Consider the following 14,290-nt stretch of genomic DNA (forward strand, 5'->3'; position numbering starts at 1 on the left):
AAGGCTTTGGCAGGGTTGTTTTTTTCTGAGGACTCTCTCCATGTCTTGTAAATAGCTGTCTTCAGATGGTCTTCCCTCTGTACATGCATGTCTCCCAATTTCTCTTATAAGGAAACCAGTCATATTGGATTAGGGTCTACCCTAATGACCTTTTTTTTTTAACTTAATTACCTCTTTAAATGTCCTATCTGCAAATAGGGTCACATTCTGAGGTACTGGGGTTAGGTACTGGGGTTAGGACTTCATCATATGAATATTTAGGGGACACAATTCATCCCATATTACTAGAGTAGCTTTCTAAATATAATGAGGAATGCTAACATAATGGTGCACAAACGAGTAGAGCTATACATGAAGGGAATTTGAACAATTCTGACTATAATTTATAACTGACTGAGGTGAAACTACAGAAGTATGCCACATATGAACTCAAAATTCCGGAGTCTCCATAAGGTCATTGAATATGTCACCTAAGGAGATATGTTTGCTTTAGCCTCACCATAAAATCATTAAAATATCATAAGATAAAGAACTTGGCAAGGTTTCTAGATAATCCTTGTCATATTAGAAAGCTTGAGTGTTCTGGAGATGGCTCAGCTTATTGAGTCTATCTGAAGCATTTTCCATAAAACTCTGGAGCAATACTAATTTGAGATCCAACAAGAAAAAAAAGGATAGAAACCTGGCGTTTTTCTTTGTCTATATGATAATTTATCACTCTTTCTTGATCTTTTGAAACACTAAGCTGCTAATGATATACTTTTAGACCCCTTAGTGGTCAAATGAAAAGGATACACATTTATATCTTAATTACATAATTTTTTAATAAACTCATTTGGAAGGTGCTGAAGCTTTTTCAAAAATTACAGTCATATAGTAAAAGCATGTGGCTTACAGATATAAAGCAGTCACATTTATGATAATGATTCTACTTTCTTAAAAATGAAAAAAAAGTTAAACTTTCATACATGAAACCCCATGACTCCTTAATACATTCTCATTTCAGATGCTTTCTTGGTAGATGGAGAACTTGACTCAGACAATTAGTCTCACCTGCCATTTCAAAAGATAAATGTCAGACTTCTTTTCAAAACAAATTAATTAATTTATTTTTGGTTTCTTCTTATTGAAGTATAATTGGCATATAACATTGTATTAGTTTAAGGTGTACAGCATAAAGTTTCGACATTTGCATACACTGTGAAATGATCACCACGGCAAGTCTCATTACCATCTGTCACTATGCAAAGTTACAAATCTTTTTCTTCTTGTGATGAGAACTTTTAAGATTTACTTTTTTGGCAACTTGAAAATTTGTAATATAGTTTTGTCAGCTATAGTCACTGTCCTGTATCAGTTGTAATTTCTCCTCTTTCATTTCTGGTCTTATTTATTTGAACCCTCTCTCTTTTTTTCATAGTGAGTCTACCTAAAGGATTGTCCATTTTGCTTATCTTTCCAAAGGACTTGTTCTTAGTTTCATTGATATTTTATGTTGTCTTTTTGGTCTCTATTTCATTTATTTCTGCTCTGACGATTATTATTTCCTTCTTTCTAATAACTTTGGGCTTTGTTTGTTCTTCTTTTTCTCTTTCCTTTAGGTGTAAAGTTAGACTGTTTATTTGAGATTTTCCTTATTTCTTGAGGTAGGCCTATGTTTCTATGAACTTTGAACTTCCCTCTTAAAACTGCTTTTGCTCCATCCCGTAGATTTGGTATATTTCCTTTTGCATTTGCCTCAAGGTATTTCTTTAAATTTCTTCTTTGATTTCCTCATTGACCCATTGGTTGTCCAGTAGTAGGTTGTTTAATCTCCACATATTTTTACTGATTCTTTCTTCTGCTTTTTCTAGTCTTCTGTTGAACTCCTTTAGTGTATTTTTAAGTTCAGTTATTATAATCTTCAGCTCTTTAGTTTCTGTTTGGTACTTATATTTTCTGTCTCTTTTGAAGTTCTCCCTGTATTCATCCATTCTTCTGAGTTCAGTGAGCATTTTTTGACCATTACTTTGAAATATTTATCAGGTAAATTCCTTATCTCCATTTCATTGAGATATTTTTTCCTGTGTTTTTTTTTTACTTCTCCTTTCATTTGGAACCTATTCCCCTATCTCCTCATTTTGCTTGACTCTGTGTTTGTTTCTGTGTGTTAGGTGAAACAGCTAATTCTCCCAGTCTTGCAGGAGTGGCAAGAAAAAAAAATTAAAATAACAGGAATAAAACATTTTAGAATAATAATAACAGAAATAAGATAAAAAGTTTATAATGGGAATTGCAAAGTTAAACCATTAATACTAATTTGAAATTCCTAAAGCCCAGTAGCTGTTTCATTCTATTTTTTTAAATTTTTGGCTGCATTGGGTCTTCATTGCTATGTGCAGGCTTTCTCTAGTTGCGGCAAGCGAGGGCTACTCTTCATTGTGGTGTGCGGGCTTCTCATTGCGGTGGCTTCTCTTGTTGTGGAGCACGAGCTGTAGGTGCACAGGCTTCAGTAGTTGTGGCACGTGGGCTCAGTAGTTGTGGCTCATGGGCTCAGTAGTTGTGGCTCACGGGCTCAGTAGTTGTGGCTCATGGGCTCTAGAGCACAGGCTCAGTAGTTGTGGTGCACGGGCTTCATTGCTCCGTGGCATGTGGGATCTTCCTGGACCAGAGCTCGAACCCGTGTCCCCTGCATTGGCAGGTAGATTCTTAACCACTGGGCCACCAGGGAAGTCCCTCATTCTATTTTTAAATTCAACAATCTGCCTCCATCAGAGTAGTGATAAAGAGGAAAAAATTAATATTAAGATTTTGATAGAGTGGATCACTTCTAGCTGCATGGTCTGGACCACAGAGATGCCATAAGAAAACCACAACTGTGATGTTTGTCACTCCATGAATGATCACATGTATTCCCTCTTTGTACTGTACAAATCTCTGATAATGGATTTTGCCAGGTTGAGGTCAGAAACACTGATGACTCTAGTGTAGAGACAGAGACAACAGAAGGGGAGGGTAAGGCAAACTAAGGGAGGTTACCAGCACCTGGGGAGTTGGAGTACCAGCACTGTACAAGATCCCTGAGCTGTCATGATAACCCCTACTCTCTTAGACTACTACATGGGCATTAACAGTTTCACTTGCCAAAAGGACAGGGCAAGTATCTGTTTTGTTCATTGGTTTTTCCCATGCACATAAAATAGTATCTGACATGTAGTACATGCTCAATAAAAATCTCTTCGATATAATAAATTGTAATTTAAGAGATAAAAATTAAAAGAATACCAAAGTGTTTCTTGAGAGAAGAGAAAAATGCTGATTTGCTTTCTAAGTTTGGAAAGTTTTAGAACAAATGGAAACAATCATCTGACCAAATGCTCCCATTTTATAGATGAGAAAATAGAAGTCCTGGTATATAGCAAATCTGCAACTAGAATCCAAAACTATCTCTGATTTTAAGGTATCTAAAGTGACAAAAAGCTGTTCATCATACACAATGAGAATAAAATACAGCATGGCTAAATTTGAAGTGCACAATATATAAGTCCACATAAAAATAATAAAATGAAAATTCTGTGTGCATTAATCACCTATTTTAGTCTGTAATCTATTGCCACTGGTGTGATATTAGATTTTAAATATTATTTGTTAATGTCTTAAAATCATGACCCAGTGGTTAGAACTCTGTGCTTTCACTGCGAAGGGAACGGGTTCAATTCCTAGTCAGGGAACTAAGGTCCTGCAAGCCACGCAGCATGGCCAAAAAAAAAAAAAAAAAAGAATCACTTTGGTTAGTTGGATATAAGTAAATCAATTCTGAATATCCCATTACTGGTCCCAGTTGTTTAACATATGAATTGAGCACAGAAATATAACCATTGGAAAATAAATATTTCTGTAATTAAATAGAAGTTTATATCTCTGATGATCATTATGTCTGGAAAATATAAGCTTCAGCAAAGTTTAATCTACATGACTTTCTGATTTAACCACTAACACATTTCTTTCATTCCTAATTTAATTTCAGTAGTCAAAAATTCAAAGCCAGTTAAATAATTCAGCTACATTAAAGCCCTTTAATGTTCAGTGTTACCTAAAAATTAAAATGGTTAAATATCATTCCCTAGAAAAATAATTTTTGTCTTTTAATAGTTTAAAGGTTTAATAGTTTAATAGTTTAATCCATCAGCTTTTTGGATAATTCATATTTACCATTTTACATAAATTGACCATTAGTTTTTATTAACAGTAGTCTTGGGATACCAAGAGTTACGTGTTAGAATCACACACACACACACACACATAAATGTTGAGTTTAACTCAGGGTATTAAATAATGCAAAATAATTGATGTCTAAATAGCCATTTATGTAACAAGTCATGATTTTCACATTTATTTCAGGGACAAATTTTTATAATAGTCAACATTAGGAACAACAATTATAACTTTCCTCAATTATCCTTCTGCTGTCACTTCAATGCTAAAATTTAATGACAGTTACCCACTAAGATCTCATGACATAATGTATCATTCTGTTTTGCCAGTGGTTCTCAGCATTGGCCGCACATTTAAATCACCTGGGGAACTTTAAAAGCCTACCAGTGCTGAGGGCCCACCCACAGAAATTCTGATTTAATTGGTCTGAGTGTGGCCAGTGTCTCTAATATTCAGCAAAGTTTGAGAACCACTAGCTAGTGCAGTACAAGCGGTCTTACGAGATCTATGTTCAGTTCAGCCAATGAAGTCCTGTAGTTTTTTTTTTTTTTTTTTTTTCTTTTTTTTTAACAATTACCTTTCACGGTTTAAAGAGATCTGGCCTCTGGTCCTAGATTATCTGGATAATTGCATCAAATCATCACTCCCCTTAGCTATAAAAGCATGAGAACTATTACTTATTTCTACAGTCTGTTACACTAGCATTCCCGTGAAAAATTACATATCTTTTTCAAAGAGAGCACAATAATTTATCTGTGAAGTGAAATAACACTAGCAGATCATTAACTTTGTACAATGAATGCATCAAGCAGCTGTTACTTAGAAAATAGAACATCTGTTAAATGCCACTGGAGTCACTATTCACTGTCATTATAGTTATAGCTATAATTTCTGTTCTGCATATTCTGCTTTCATGAAATTCTTTTTTAATAGACAATGCATTATTAATAAAAAGTCAATACACATTGGTATAAAATCCACTATTTAATGTTTTATATTCTTTTAAAATTTATCATTATATTATTCCATCACATTAGCCTAATAATAAAATATGTTCAAATCCTTGGACCATGGCAGAGTAATGTAGGACCTGAAAAAGCAATTAGTATCATGTTTTATCCCATTTAAGACATATTAGATTGAATGATACACTGTTGATTTAATTACAGCTATTGTGGATCAAAAGAAACAACACCACTTTAAATGTGAACATATATTGTACGTTTTATCTCAATTTCAGAGACCTTAATATGTGACAAATGCACATCTTAGAATTGCAGTAATGTGGTAAATTTGTTCACTTTCTTCCCATGAATATGTTTTGTAGCTAAAGGTGAAAACTCTCTCCCATTTCTGATGACCAGAAATGGTATAATATTTATGCAGACTGACCGAAGGCAGAATTCACTTGGTGAGGGTAACCTTTTAAAATACCTTTTTTGGGTGTGTTAGTTAACTCTTCATCCATATAGTGGGAACTTGCACAAGAGATAAAGAAAGATCAAATAAACAGGAATTTTGTAGCATCCTAGTAAAGGATGGAAAATATATGGAAATGGTGTTATGGCACACATTTGACTAAAGGTGGGACTGAGGGAAGATAGAATCTATGGGACAGGGGACACCAAAGAGATAAAAAAAGGGGAGAGGGATGAATTGGGCAATTGGGATCGACATGTATACACTGATGTGTATAAAATTGATGACTAATAAGAACCTGCTGTATAAAAAAACAAATAAAATTCAAAAATCCAAAAATTCAAAAAAAAAGAATTCATAAAAAAAGGGGAGAGGGTGGGAATAATAAGAAATCAGATTGAGAAGTTATCCTAAGAATATAAATCCATAAGAAATTCCAGGAGAATTTGTGGAAAGCATTGGACCTCTGAAAATGTGAAATGGGTGAGAGAGAGGGTCAAGCTCAAGTGAGTTTTGTTTCTCTGCCCCTGTTGGAAAATATCTGTGGATGTGTTCCTATGGGACCAGATAATTAATCCAACATTTTTTACTATTTTACCTTTAAATCAATTAAAGATGTTTCCATCACATAATTTTATGATCAACAGAGACTGACAGAACAGGTTTTTCCAGCCTACTACCTCATCAGTGAAGAGAGTTGATGAAGCTGATGGTGGAATCCTGAACCTCTCATGCCATTTAAAATTAGACTCAAGTGATTTAACTTATAGGTATGAGGGATGAATCAGAATGTAGTTTCCATCCTTCACATGAACACATGGGTGGGTGTCTTAATTAGGAGAAATTAACCTATGCTATCCATTTCTTTTCTTATAAGAAAATTGTTCTAGCATTTAAAAAATTGCTATGGCTACGAAAAAGTAGAGAGCAAATTTGTTTCTTTAAAATCATAGAGGTTAGTGTTTAATATTTCAACTATTTATTCTGGAGATATCAAATGTTACAAATTAAAGATATGGTAAATAAAGAAAAATGTTAGATTTTGTGGCAGTTGATATTTACATTGAGTTATACTCTTTTTTTTGTCTAAGATTTTTATTTATGTATTTTTTTACATCTTTATTGGAGTATAATTGCTTTACAATGGTGTGTTAGTTTCTGCTTGATCACAAAGGGAATCAGTTATACATATGTTCCCATATCTCTTCCCTCTTGTGTCTCCCTCCCTCCCACCCTTCCTATCCCACCCCTCTAGGTGGTCACAAACCACTGAGCTGATCTCCCTGTGTTATGCGGCTGCTTCCCACTAGCTATCTATTTTACGTTTGGTAGTGTATATATGTCCATGCCACTCTCTCACTTTGTCACAGCTTACCCTTCCCCCTCCCCATATCCTCAAGTCCATTCTCTAGTAGGTCTGTGTCTTTATTCCTGTCTTACCCCTAGGTTCTCTTATCTGACATTTTTTTTTTCCTGTATCATAAAACCCCAGAGCACCAAGTAGATAGTTCGCATTAAGCTGCTGTTGAAACTCCTGTAACTAGACTTATGTCCATGTCATAGGTCAAAATAAAACTGTCCATAATTTTGCTTTTAATTCAACCTTAAAATTGATCCTAGAATCTGTCACACTACTGCATGATTGAAAAAGCTAAGAGAGCTGATTTATAATTTATTCAATTTGATCATTGAATTTGAACTTGCCCATTCAGAAGGGTAGACCTTCCTAAACCCTCTCCAACCCTCACCTCATAAGGCAACAGAAGAAACCATGTGTGCTGAGGATTGAATGCCTTTTAAGAGGAAGAAGTGTATTTTCAATTCTTTCTCCCCATCTCACCAACCCCGTAAATAAGTCTACCTTTCTTAAAGAGGTAAGGGTATAGAGAGAATGACCAACACAGTAGCTGTAGTTTAATTCAGTAATTCAGTTCTCAATACATCTGCAAGTATAGACATTCTTCTGTTAAGGGAGACTTTTAGAGCATGGAAAAATGGTTCCTTGACATCATAAAAATATATGTTTTTAGTTTCCAGTGAGTACCCCATATTCCCCTTTTGGTGGCTTTTGATTCCAACCTTCGTACTTTCTCATCATTTTATACTTTGTCTTTAGTCAGTCTAAACCATCCAGTCCTTTATGGTAAACTCTGGTTTCAAGTATCACCTCTCCCTTGAAGCCATTCATGCTTATCCCAGCCATGAATTATCTTTTCCCCCAAATTATGTTCTTTCTAATATGATATCAAATTGTTTCCTTGTGTTTCAACTTTTCTCTGCAGCTACACTTCAGGTAGCATTAGAGCAAGGTATGCAGAGACTGCCTCCTTCCTTATCTCTGGCAGTGAATGGCACAGTGCAGAGTGGGTATTAAGCATCTAATGTACATTGACTCATTGAAATTTAAGTAAGATCTTCACAGAGCAAGATCAGCATATTTTTGAAAATCTAAGATCCTATTATTTGTAAGCCATGCCATTAGTTAAAAATGCTTTTGTGGGGGGCTTCCCTGGTGGCACAGCGGTTGAGAATCTGCCTGCTAATGCAGGGGACACAGGTTCGAGCCCTGGTCTGGGAGGATCCCACATGCTGCGGAGCAACTAGGCCCGTGAGCCACAACTACTGAGCCTGCGCATCTGGAGCCTGTGCTCCGCAACAAGAGAGGCCGCGATAGTGAGAGGCCCGTGCACTGCAATGAAAAGTGGCCCCCGCTTGCCACAACTAGAGAAAGCCCTCTCACAGAAATGAAGACCCAACACAGCAAAAATAAATAAATTAATTAATAAACTCCTACCCCCAACATCTTCTTTAAAAAAAAAATGCTTTTGTGGGGGAAAATAAAAAATCCATTAAACGAGCACAATATTTTTCCTAACCAAAAAATAGCATTTATACAAATGATTCAATACCACTTTATTCTTGAATACCACATGTAAAGGTTTGACTTTATGTCTTTTTACAGTAGGAGTGTAAATTTTCTCCTGATTCACTTTTGGCCATAAACGGTTATAAACTACCACAATGAGCACTGGTTTTTTTCAAGCTCATGTTCATCATGGTGTTAACTTCACCATGTTTGAGTTTTATCTTACAACATTGAAAAGCATAAAATGAAACCAGAAATTAGTCATTTCCTGTTTGCTTTTTCTTATTAACTGAAGTATCACTGGACATTAAACATTTTCTCTTGAAAATTAGCTGGAGGATTTGGGTAGATTTTAATGAATAATAGTTGTTTGTGACCCATTAACTGTTTGCAACAATATTTCCTAAATTCAAAACGTCTCTGATCTCTTCTGAGATTTGGAAATTTCCACTGCCTTTTTTTTTTTTTTTTTTGCTGTACGCGGGCCTCTCACTGCCATGGCCTCTCCCGTTGCGGAGCACAGGCTCCGGACGGGCAGGCTCAGCGGCCATGGCTCACGGGCCCAGCCGCTCCACGGCATGTGGGATCCTCCCAGACCGGGGCACGAACCCGTGTCCCCTGCATCGGCAGGCGGACTCCCAACCACTGCGCCACCAGGGAAGCCCTCCACTGCCTTTAATCGTATTGCCTGGCTTAGAAGGGACAAATGTCTGTGTATGCAACAAATTTCTGTATCAAAGCTTAAACATAGCATCATCTTTCTGAAGATATTTTAAGAGATAGTGATCCAAATATAAATTAAGCTTTAACTTCTTTAACTTTGTGAGGTGTTACCTTTACGAGTAAATGAACTATAGTGACAAGGCACTAGTCTGGAATATAGGAAGTAGGAAATGCTCATTTACATATATTTTCATATTTTTGTCATACTCAAATATAAGTTTTATAAAGGTAAGGACTTTGCGTCTCTATCATTTTATCTACAGTGCCTAGAATAGTGGCTACCACGTATGGTTGTAAAGATTGTGTACTACACAAGGGTGCAGACAAAGGGAATGAAAGGGCTGGAATCTAGCCCATGAGCACTCACAAGTCAAACTGCAGAAGGGCTTTTTCCACCCAAAGATGGCATTTCTCATAATTTCCTAAAAGACACTAGGTAAAATCACCTATATCCCTGCTGTAATAGTGACCCATTTAGCAGGAGCCCAGTAACATTTGTGATTAATACATGAAGGAATTCCTTTTATGAATTGCTAAGCTCACTCATGTGCAACAGATGACACCTACATTACAAATAGCCCTTTGCATGGTAGCTGATAAGTTCATTTAGCATTAATTACCTTAATTTCAGATATTTTTTATTTTGAAAAAGAAAAACACAAAGAAAAGCATATATTAGAACTGAAGAAACAGTGATTGTGTTTTGTATAGAAATTATTTTATACCATCTTTTAACCTCATTTATTCCCCTGCTTATTTGATAGCCAAAGCAAAAGCAAAATGTGTATATGTGTGTGTGTGTATTTATATATATTTTGAGTAGACCAGGACCTGAGAGCATGGAGGAAAGGCAGCCATAAGAGTTATTTCTGTATACTACAAAGATAGAAATGCACCTTGAGAACATATAGGACTAAGGATGTATGCTGGCCTCATAGAGACCATCTTCCTGTCGTTTACTTGGACCACTTCTCTTATTCTCTGTACATATATTTCATTTGCCTCTTTGCAAAAGGTCTCCCTCCACTTCTTGTCATTGCTGTTCCCCAGTGATTTTGTCTTACTATGGCTTTGACTTGCTGCAGTAAAGACATCAGCTCCATTTCAAACGACTTCTCAGCTGGGGTATTACCATAGTCTCTGTATCTCTCAGTTAAACTTCTTGAGAGAGTATCTCTTTGGCTCAGACTTATCCACCAGGGAAGGCCCAACAGCTGTATGTGGGTGAGGGAGGGATCGGGGGCAGAGGCAGGGAAATGCAAGATGGTCACGTGGTCTGCCATGACACGTCACAAGAAAAGGTGTACGTAGAGCTGACAGTAAAGTTTATACTAGGATCAGTTTTCCATCAACTCTGTACATAATTTCTAATATTAAATGTGCTTATTTTCAGGTTTGAAAATCAAGTCTTAGGAAGTGCTGGTGCTCTCTTAGGGGATTTTAATAGTATCTCTTTAATTTACTTCTAACTGAAATTAAGCATTTTTTCAATTATGAGTGTGAGCAACAAACCCCAGCAGTATCAGTAGTTCCTGTGGCTTTGCCAGCAGTCACAGATAATATTATGACAGATAATTTTATATCCCATTCTAGTCATTGAATATAATTCAAAACACTAGTGGTGCTAATCACTACTTTGAAATTATCCAAAAGGTTTGTTGCTAGATCATTGTAGTTATACATGTTACGAAATAAAACATGTATTACTATCTCACAAATTTTAAAAATATATTTTGTATATTTTATTTAAGTATAATTGTTTTTAATTTTAAATTCATTGCATTTAATTTTATCCTTTTAAAAACATTATTATGAGAAAGGATACTTAAGTTTCACCAGGTGCCAAACGGGTTTGTGGCACCAAAAATTTGAAAGTACCTGCAGTAGAAATACAAGAGTGCAATAATTGCTGAATTTTCTAAAAGCAGTTGCTTAGCCACATAGCACAGGGAGATCAGCTCGGTGCTTTGTGACTGTGACCGCCTGGAGGGGTGGGATGGGGAGGGTGGGAGGGAGATGCGGGAGGGAGATGCAGGAGGGAGGAGATATGGAGATGTATGTATATGTATAGCTGATTCACTTTGTTATAGAGCAGAAACTAGCACACCATTGTAAAGCAATTATATTCCAATAAAGATGTTAAAAAAAATAAAATAAAAATACGGTAAATAAGTAAATAAATAAATAAAAGCAGTTGCTTATTTGTGGATGGGTTTTCTGAGATCTACCTTTAGCCAATACATATACAAATTAAGTAAATATGAATATGTTTAGATGGACAGTATGTATGTTTATTATTAAATATGTGCAATCATAAATAAATAAGTCAATCATGTTTATGTATGCATACATATTCATATATACCCAGTAACGAAACTACAGTGTATATGGTATGATTTTCATCATTCCTAAAGACATGGTTGAAAGTTTAAACCCTTGAAAAATCTTACCATAGTAACTGGACGCATAGCCATTTCAAAAGCTTTAAGTCTTAAGATGACAGTACTGAAAGCTCAAATGCTGTTCTTTTCACAGGCTACTCAGAAAGAGATTGAGAAACAGAAGGTTCACCTAAAGAGCATTACAGAGCTAGGAGAGGCCTTGAAAGCAGTTTTGGGCAAGAAGGAGACCTTGGTGGAAGATAAACTGAGTCTTCTGAATAGTAACTGGATAGCTGTCACTTCCCGGGCAGAAGAGTGGTTAAACCTTTTGTTGGTAAGAGGAGAGGCTGGAAGATTTTCAGCCCCTCTCCATCATGAGAAAGAAATTATATAAGCTTTAAATAATGGTAATTATGTTAGCAAATTCTTCAACTCCACATAAATGTTGGCCCTTATTTCAATATCTATTTCTATAGTGTAAGATATTTTTTGCATGTTTGTATTATATTCTATATGGAGATTGCACCTAAAAGTAATTTGAATGATACTACATTTTTTGTCTTTTAAAATTGTACAAAGTAGGACAAATATTTTAAAATGTTGTCTAACTAATACTATGTCATGGTATGTCTCTAAAATTAAGGAATACCAGAAACACATGGAAACCTTTGACCAGAATGTGGATCACATCACAAACTGGATCATTCAGGCTGATACACTTTTGGATGAATCTGAGAAAAAGAAACCACAGCAAAAAGAAGACGTGCTTAAGGTAGCAAATAAACTATTATGAAAAGTAATTTTCACACTGTGCAACAGTTATATCAATCATCTTTGTCCTAAAAGATACAAAGGACTTCTTAATAAGAGTGAAAAAAGTCTTCCTCTCTTCCTTCTCCCCCTCCTTCCTTCCTTTCCTTTCTCCTTTAATGCCTTCTTTCCTTCCCTCCCTACTTCTTTTAATTCAAATGGGAGTTCATGACTTTGAAGAGCTCTGTGATCTGGATATCTGTCCATATCGACCTCTCAGCTAATTACACGCAACTTAAAATCTGATGAGAAAAGGATCCCCGGATTTATTTTGGTGTTATATTGCAAATTCATGCCCATTTTAATAGTAATACTATATTCTTGTACCTAACACAAAGATTAGTTTCTCAGCATCATTCACAGACCGTCTGAGTAAACAATGGGAGTCCAGTCTATGGACATTTTGCCTATGCGATGTCTAAATCTTAGTAATTAGTAACAATACTGAGCTTATATAAAACTGAATTTTTCATTCTTAACTATATGTAAACTAAACATGGCTTCGTGTTCTCTCTTTTTTGTATTGAAACCGATTATTAGGACATCCTAAGCTGTCTTTCTCAATGACAACTTAGTCTTTACTTTAAAAAAAAAAAAGGTTCCTGTAAAAGGATATGAGGGGTATAATGTGCAAATGTAACTTACTGACACTATAATATCTCTATTTGATGACAGTTTTTTTCAGTTAAATAGGGAGAATTGCATTTGAAGAAGTCTCATATAAATTAAACAATGCCTTACTTTGTTTTGTTGAAATTTTCAACAATTTGACTAGTGGATTACTATTTAAAGAATGCTTTAAAATTGTAGTTTCTGTCTGTACAATTCATTTGTTTATTTTTTATGAAATTCATATTTTCTAAAGATTGCAATTCCTTTTTAATGAAAAACTATAAGTGTATTTTAGGCTGTCCCCCAGAAATATTTACCCTATTGTCTGTACCTTATTTTACTCTTCCTTCTCCTTTGATGTGTAGGTAAGGGATGTTCCTTCAGGGTCTTTGGAAAAATAGGAACTGAGTAATTTCACTTACAGCCTCTCCAACCCCTTGAGTCAGACAGAGCTTTCCTCAATCCCTCTGTCTGTGACACAGAATTCCTGTCTGTTAGAAAATCCATTTTTTCCATGGCAATCGATATGATAAAGAAAAAGGGAACTTGTAAGTACTCGGAAGGAATAGAAAATTGTTCTTTAGCTACCTTCCTTCCTGAGCACATATTCAGGTTGTTCCACAGCTTTGAAATTCAGGAAAGATAAAATAAGACTAAATATAAAACACTACGATTGTTGCCAGCAACATAGAAAAGTTGTTTTCCATAGAAAAGGAAAACACCCCTTGTCCTTCTTCAGACTAAGGAAATACTTTCAATAAACATATATCAAACGTAACCAAGGACAGTGACCTATTTTCCTGAGGTCACACACATTCTCACTCTACTCCTATTTTATGGAAGTTGGCTTTTTACTCCCTCCATTTTCTCTCCATGTGCTCTTTCTCTTTCTCTCTCTTTCTCTCCCCCTCTCCCTCGCTCTTTCTTTTGCTTTCTCACTCTTTCGCTTTCAACTTCCATTTAATTACTAACTTTAAGCCCTGTCTCTTGCTCACGGAATATAGCGTTTAAAGGCTGAAATGAATGACATACGCCCAAAGGTGGACTCCACGCGTGACCAAGCAGCAAACTTGATGGCAAACCGCGGCGACCACTGCAGGAAAGTAATAGAGCCCAAAATCTCAGAGCTCAACCATCGATTTGCAGCCATTTCTCACAGAATTAAGACTGGAAAGGTAGGAAGATCTGCTCCAAGGTGGAAACTAGTGATAAATGATCTCTTGCGAAGGTTGCGCAGTACCCTGAAGGGGGCAAGCAACCCTCACAGCAAGGTTTTCAAAAGGAA

The 14,290-nt window shown here is 35.8% G+C and overlaps 1 protein-coding gene across 2 annotated transcripts in view; it reads left to right on the top strand.

The window, feature by feature from the left end:
• The window catches only part of DMD (dystrophin), a 2,087,389-nt gene that overhangs the window by 841,078 nt on the left and 1,232,021 nt on the right, over positions 1-14,290 (top strand). For both annotated transcript variants that reach the window (XM_081221405.1, XM_081221404.1), the window contains exons 35-37: positions 11,738-11,917; positions 12,227-12,355; positions 14,010-14,180. In XM_081221405.1, the coding sequence (XP_081077531.1) occupies positions 11,738-11,917; positions 12,227-12,355; positions 14,010-14,180 (480 nt within the window). The remainder of the gene's footprint in view (positions 1-11,737; positions 11,918-12,226; positions 12,356-14,009; positions 14,181-14,290) is intronic.

This window comes from Mesoplodon bidens (genome assembly GCF_964165515.1).
Source record: "Mesoplodon bidens genome assembly, chromosome: X".
In the NCBI taxonomy this organism is placed as follows: domain Eukaryota; kingdom Metazoa; phylum Chordata; class Mammalia; order Artiodactyla; family Ziphiidae; genus Mesoplodon; species Mesoplodon bidens.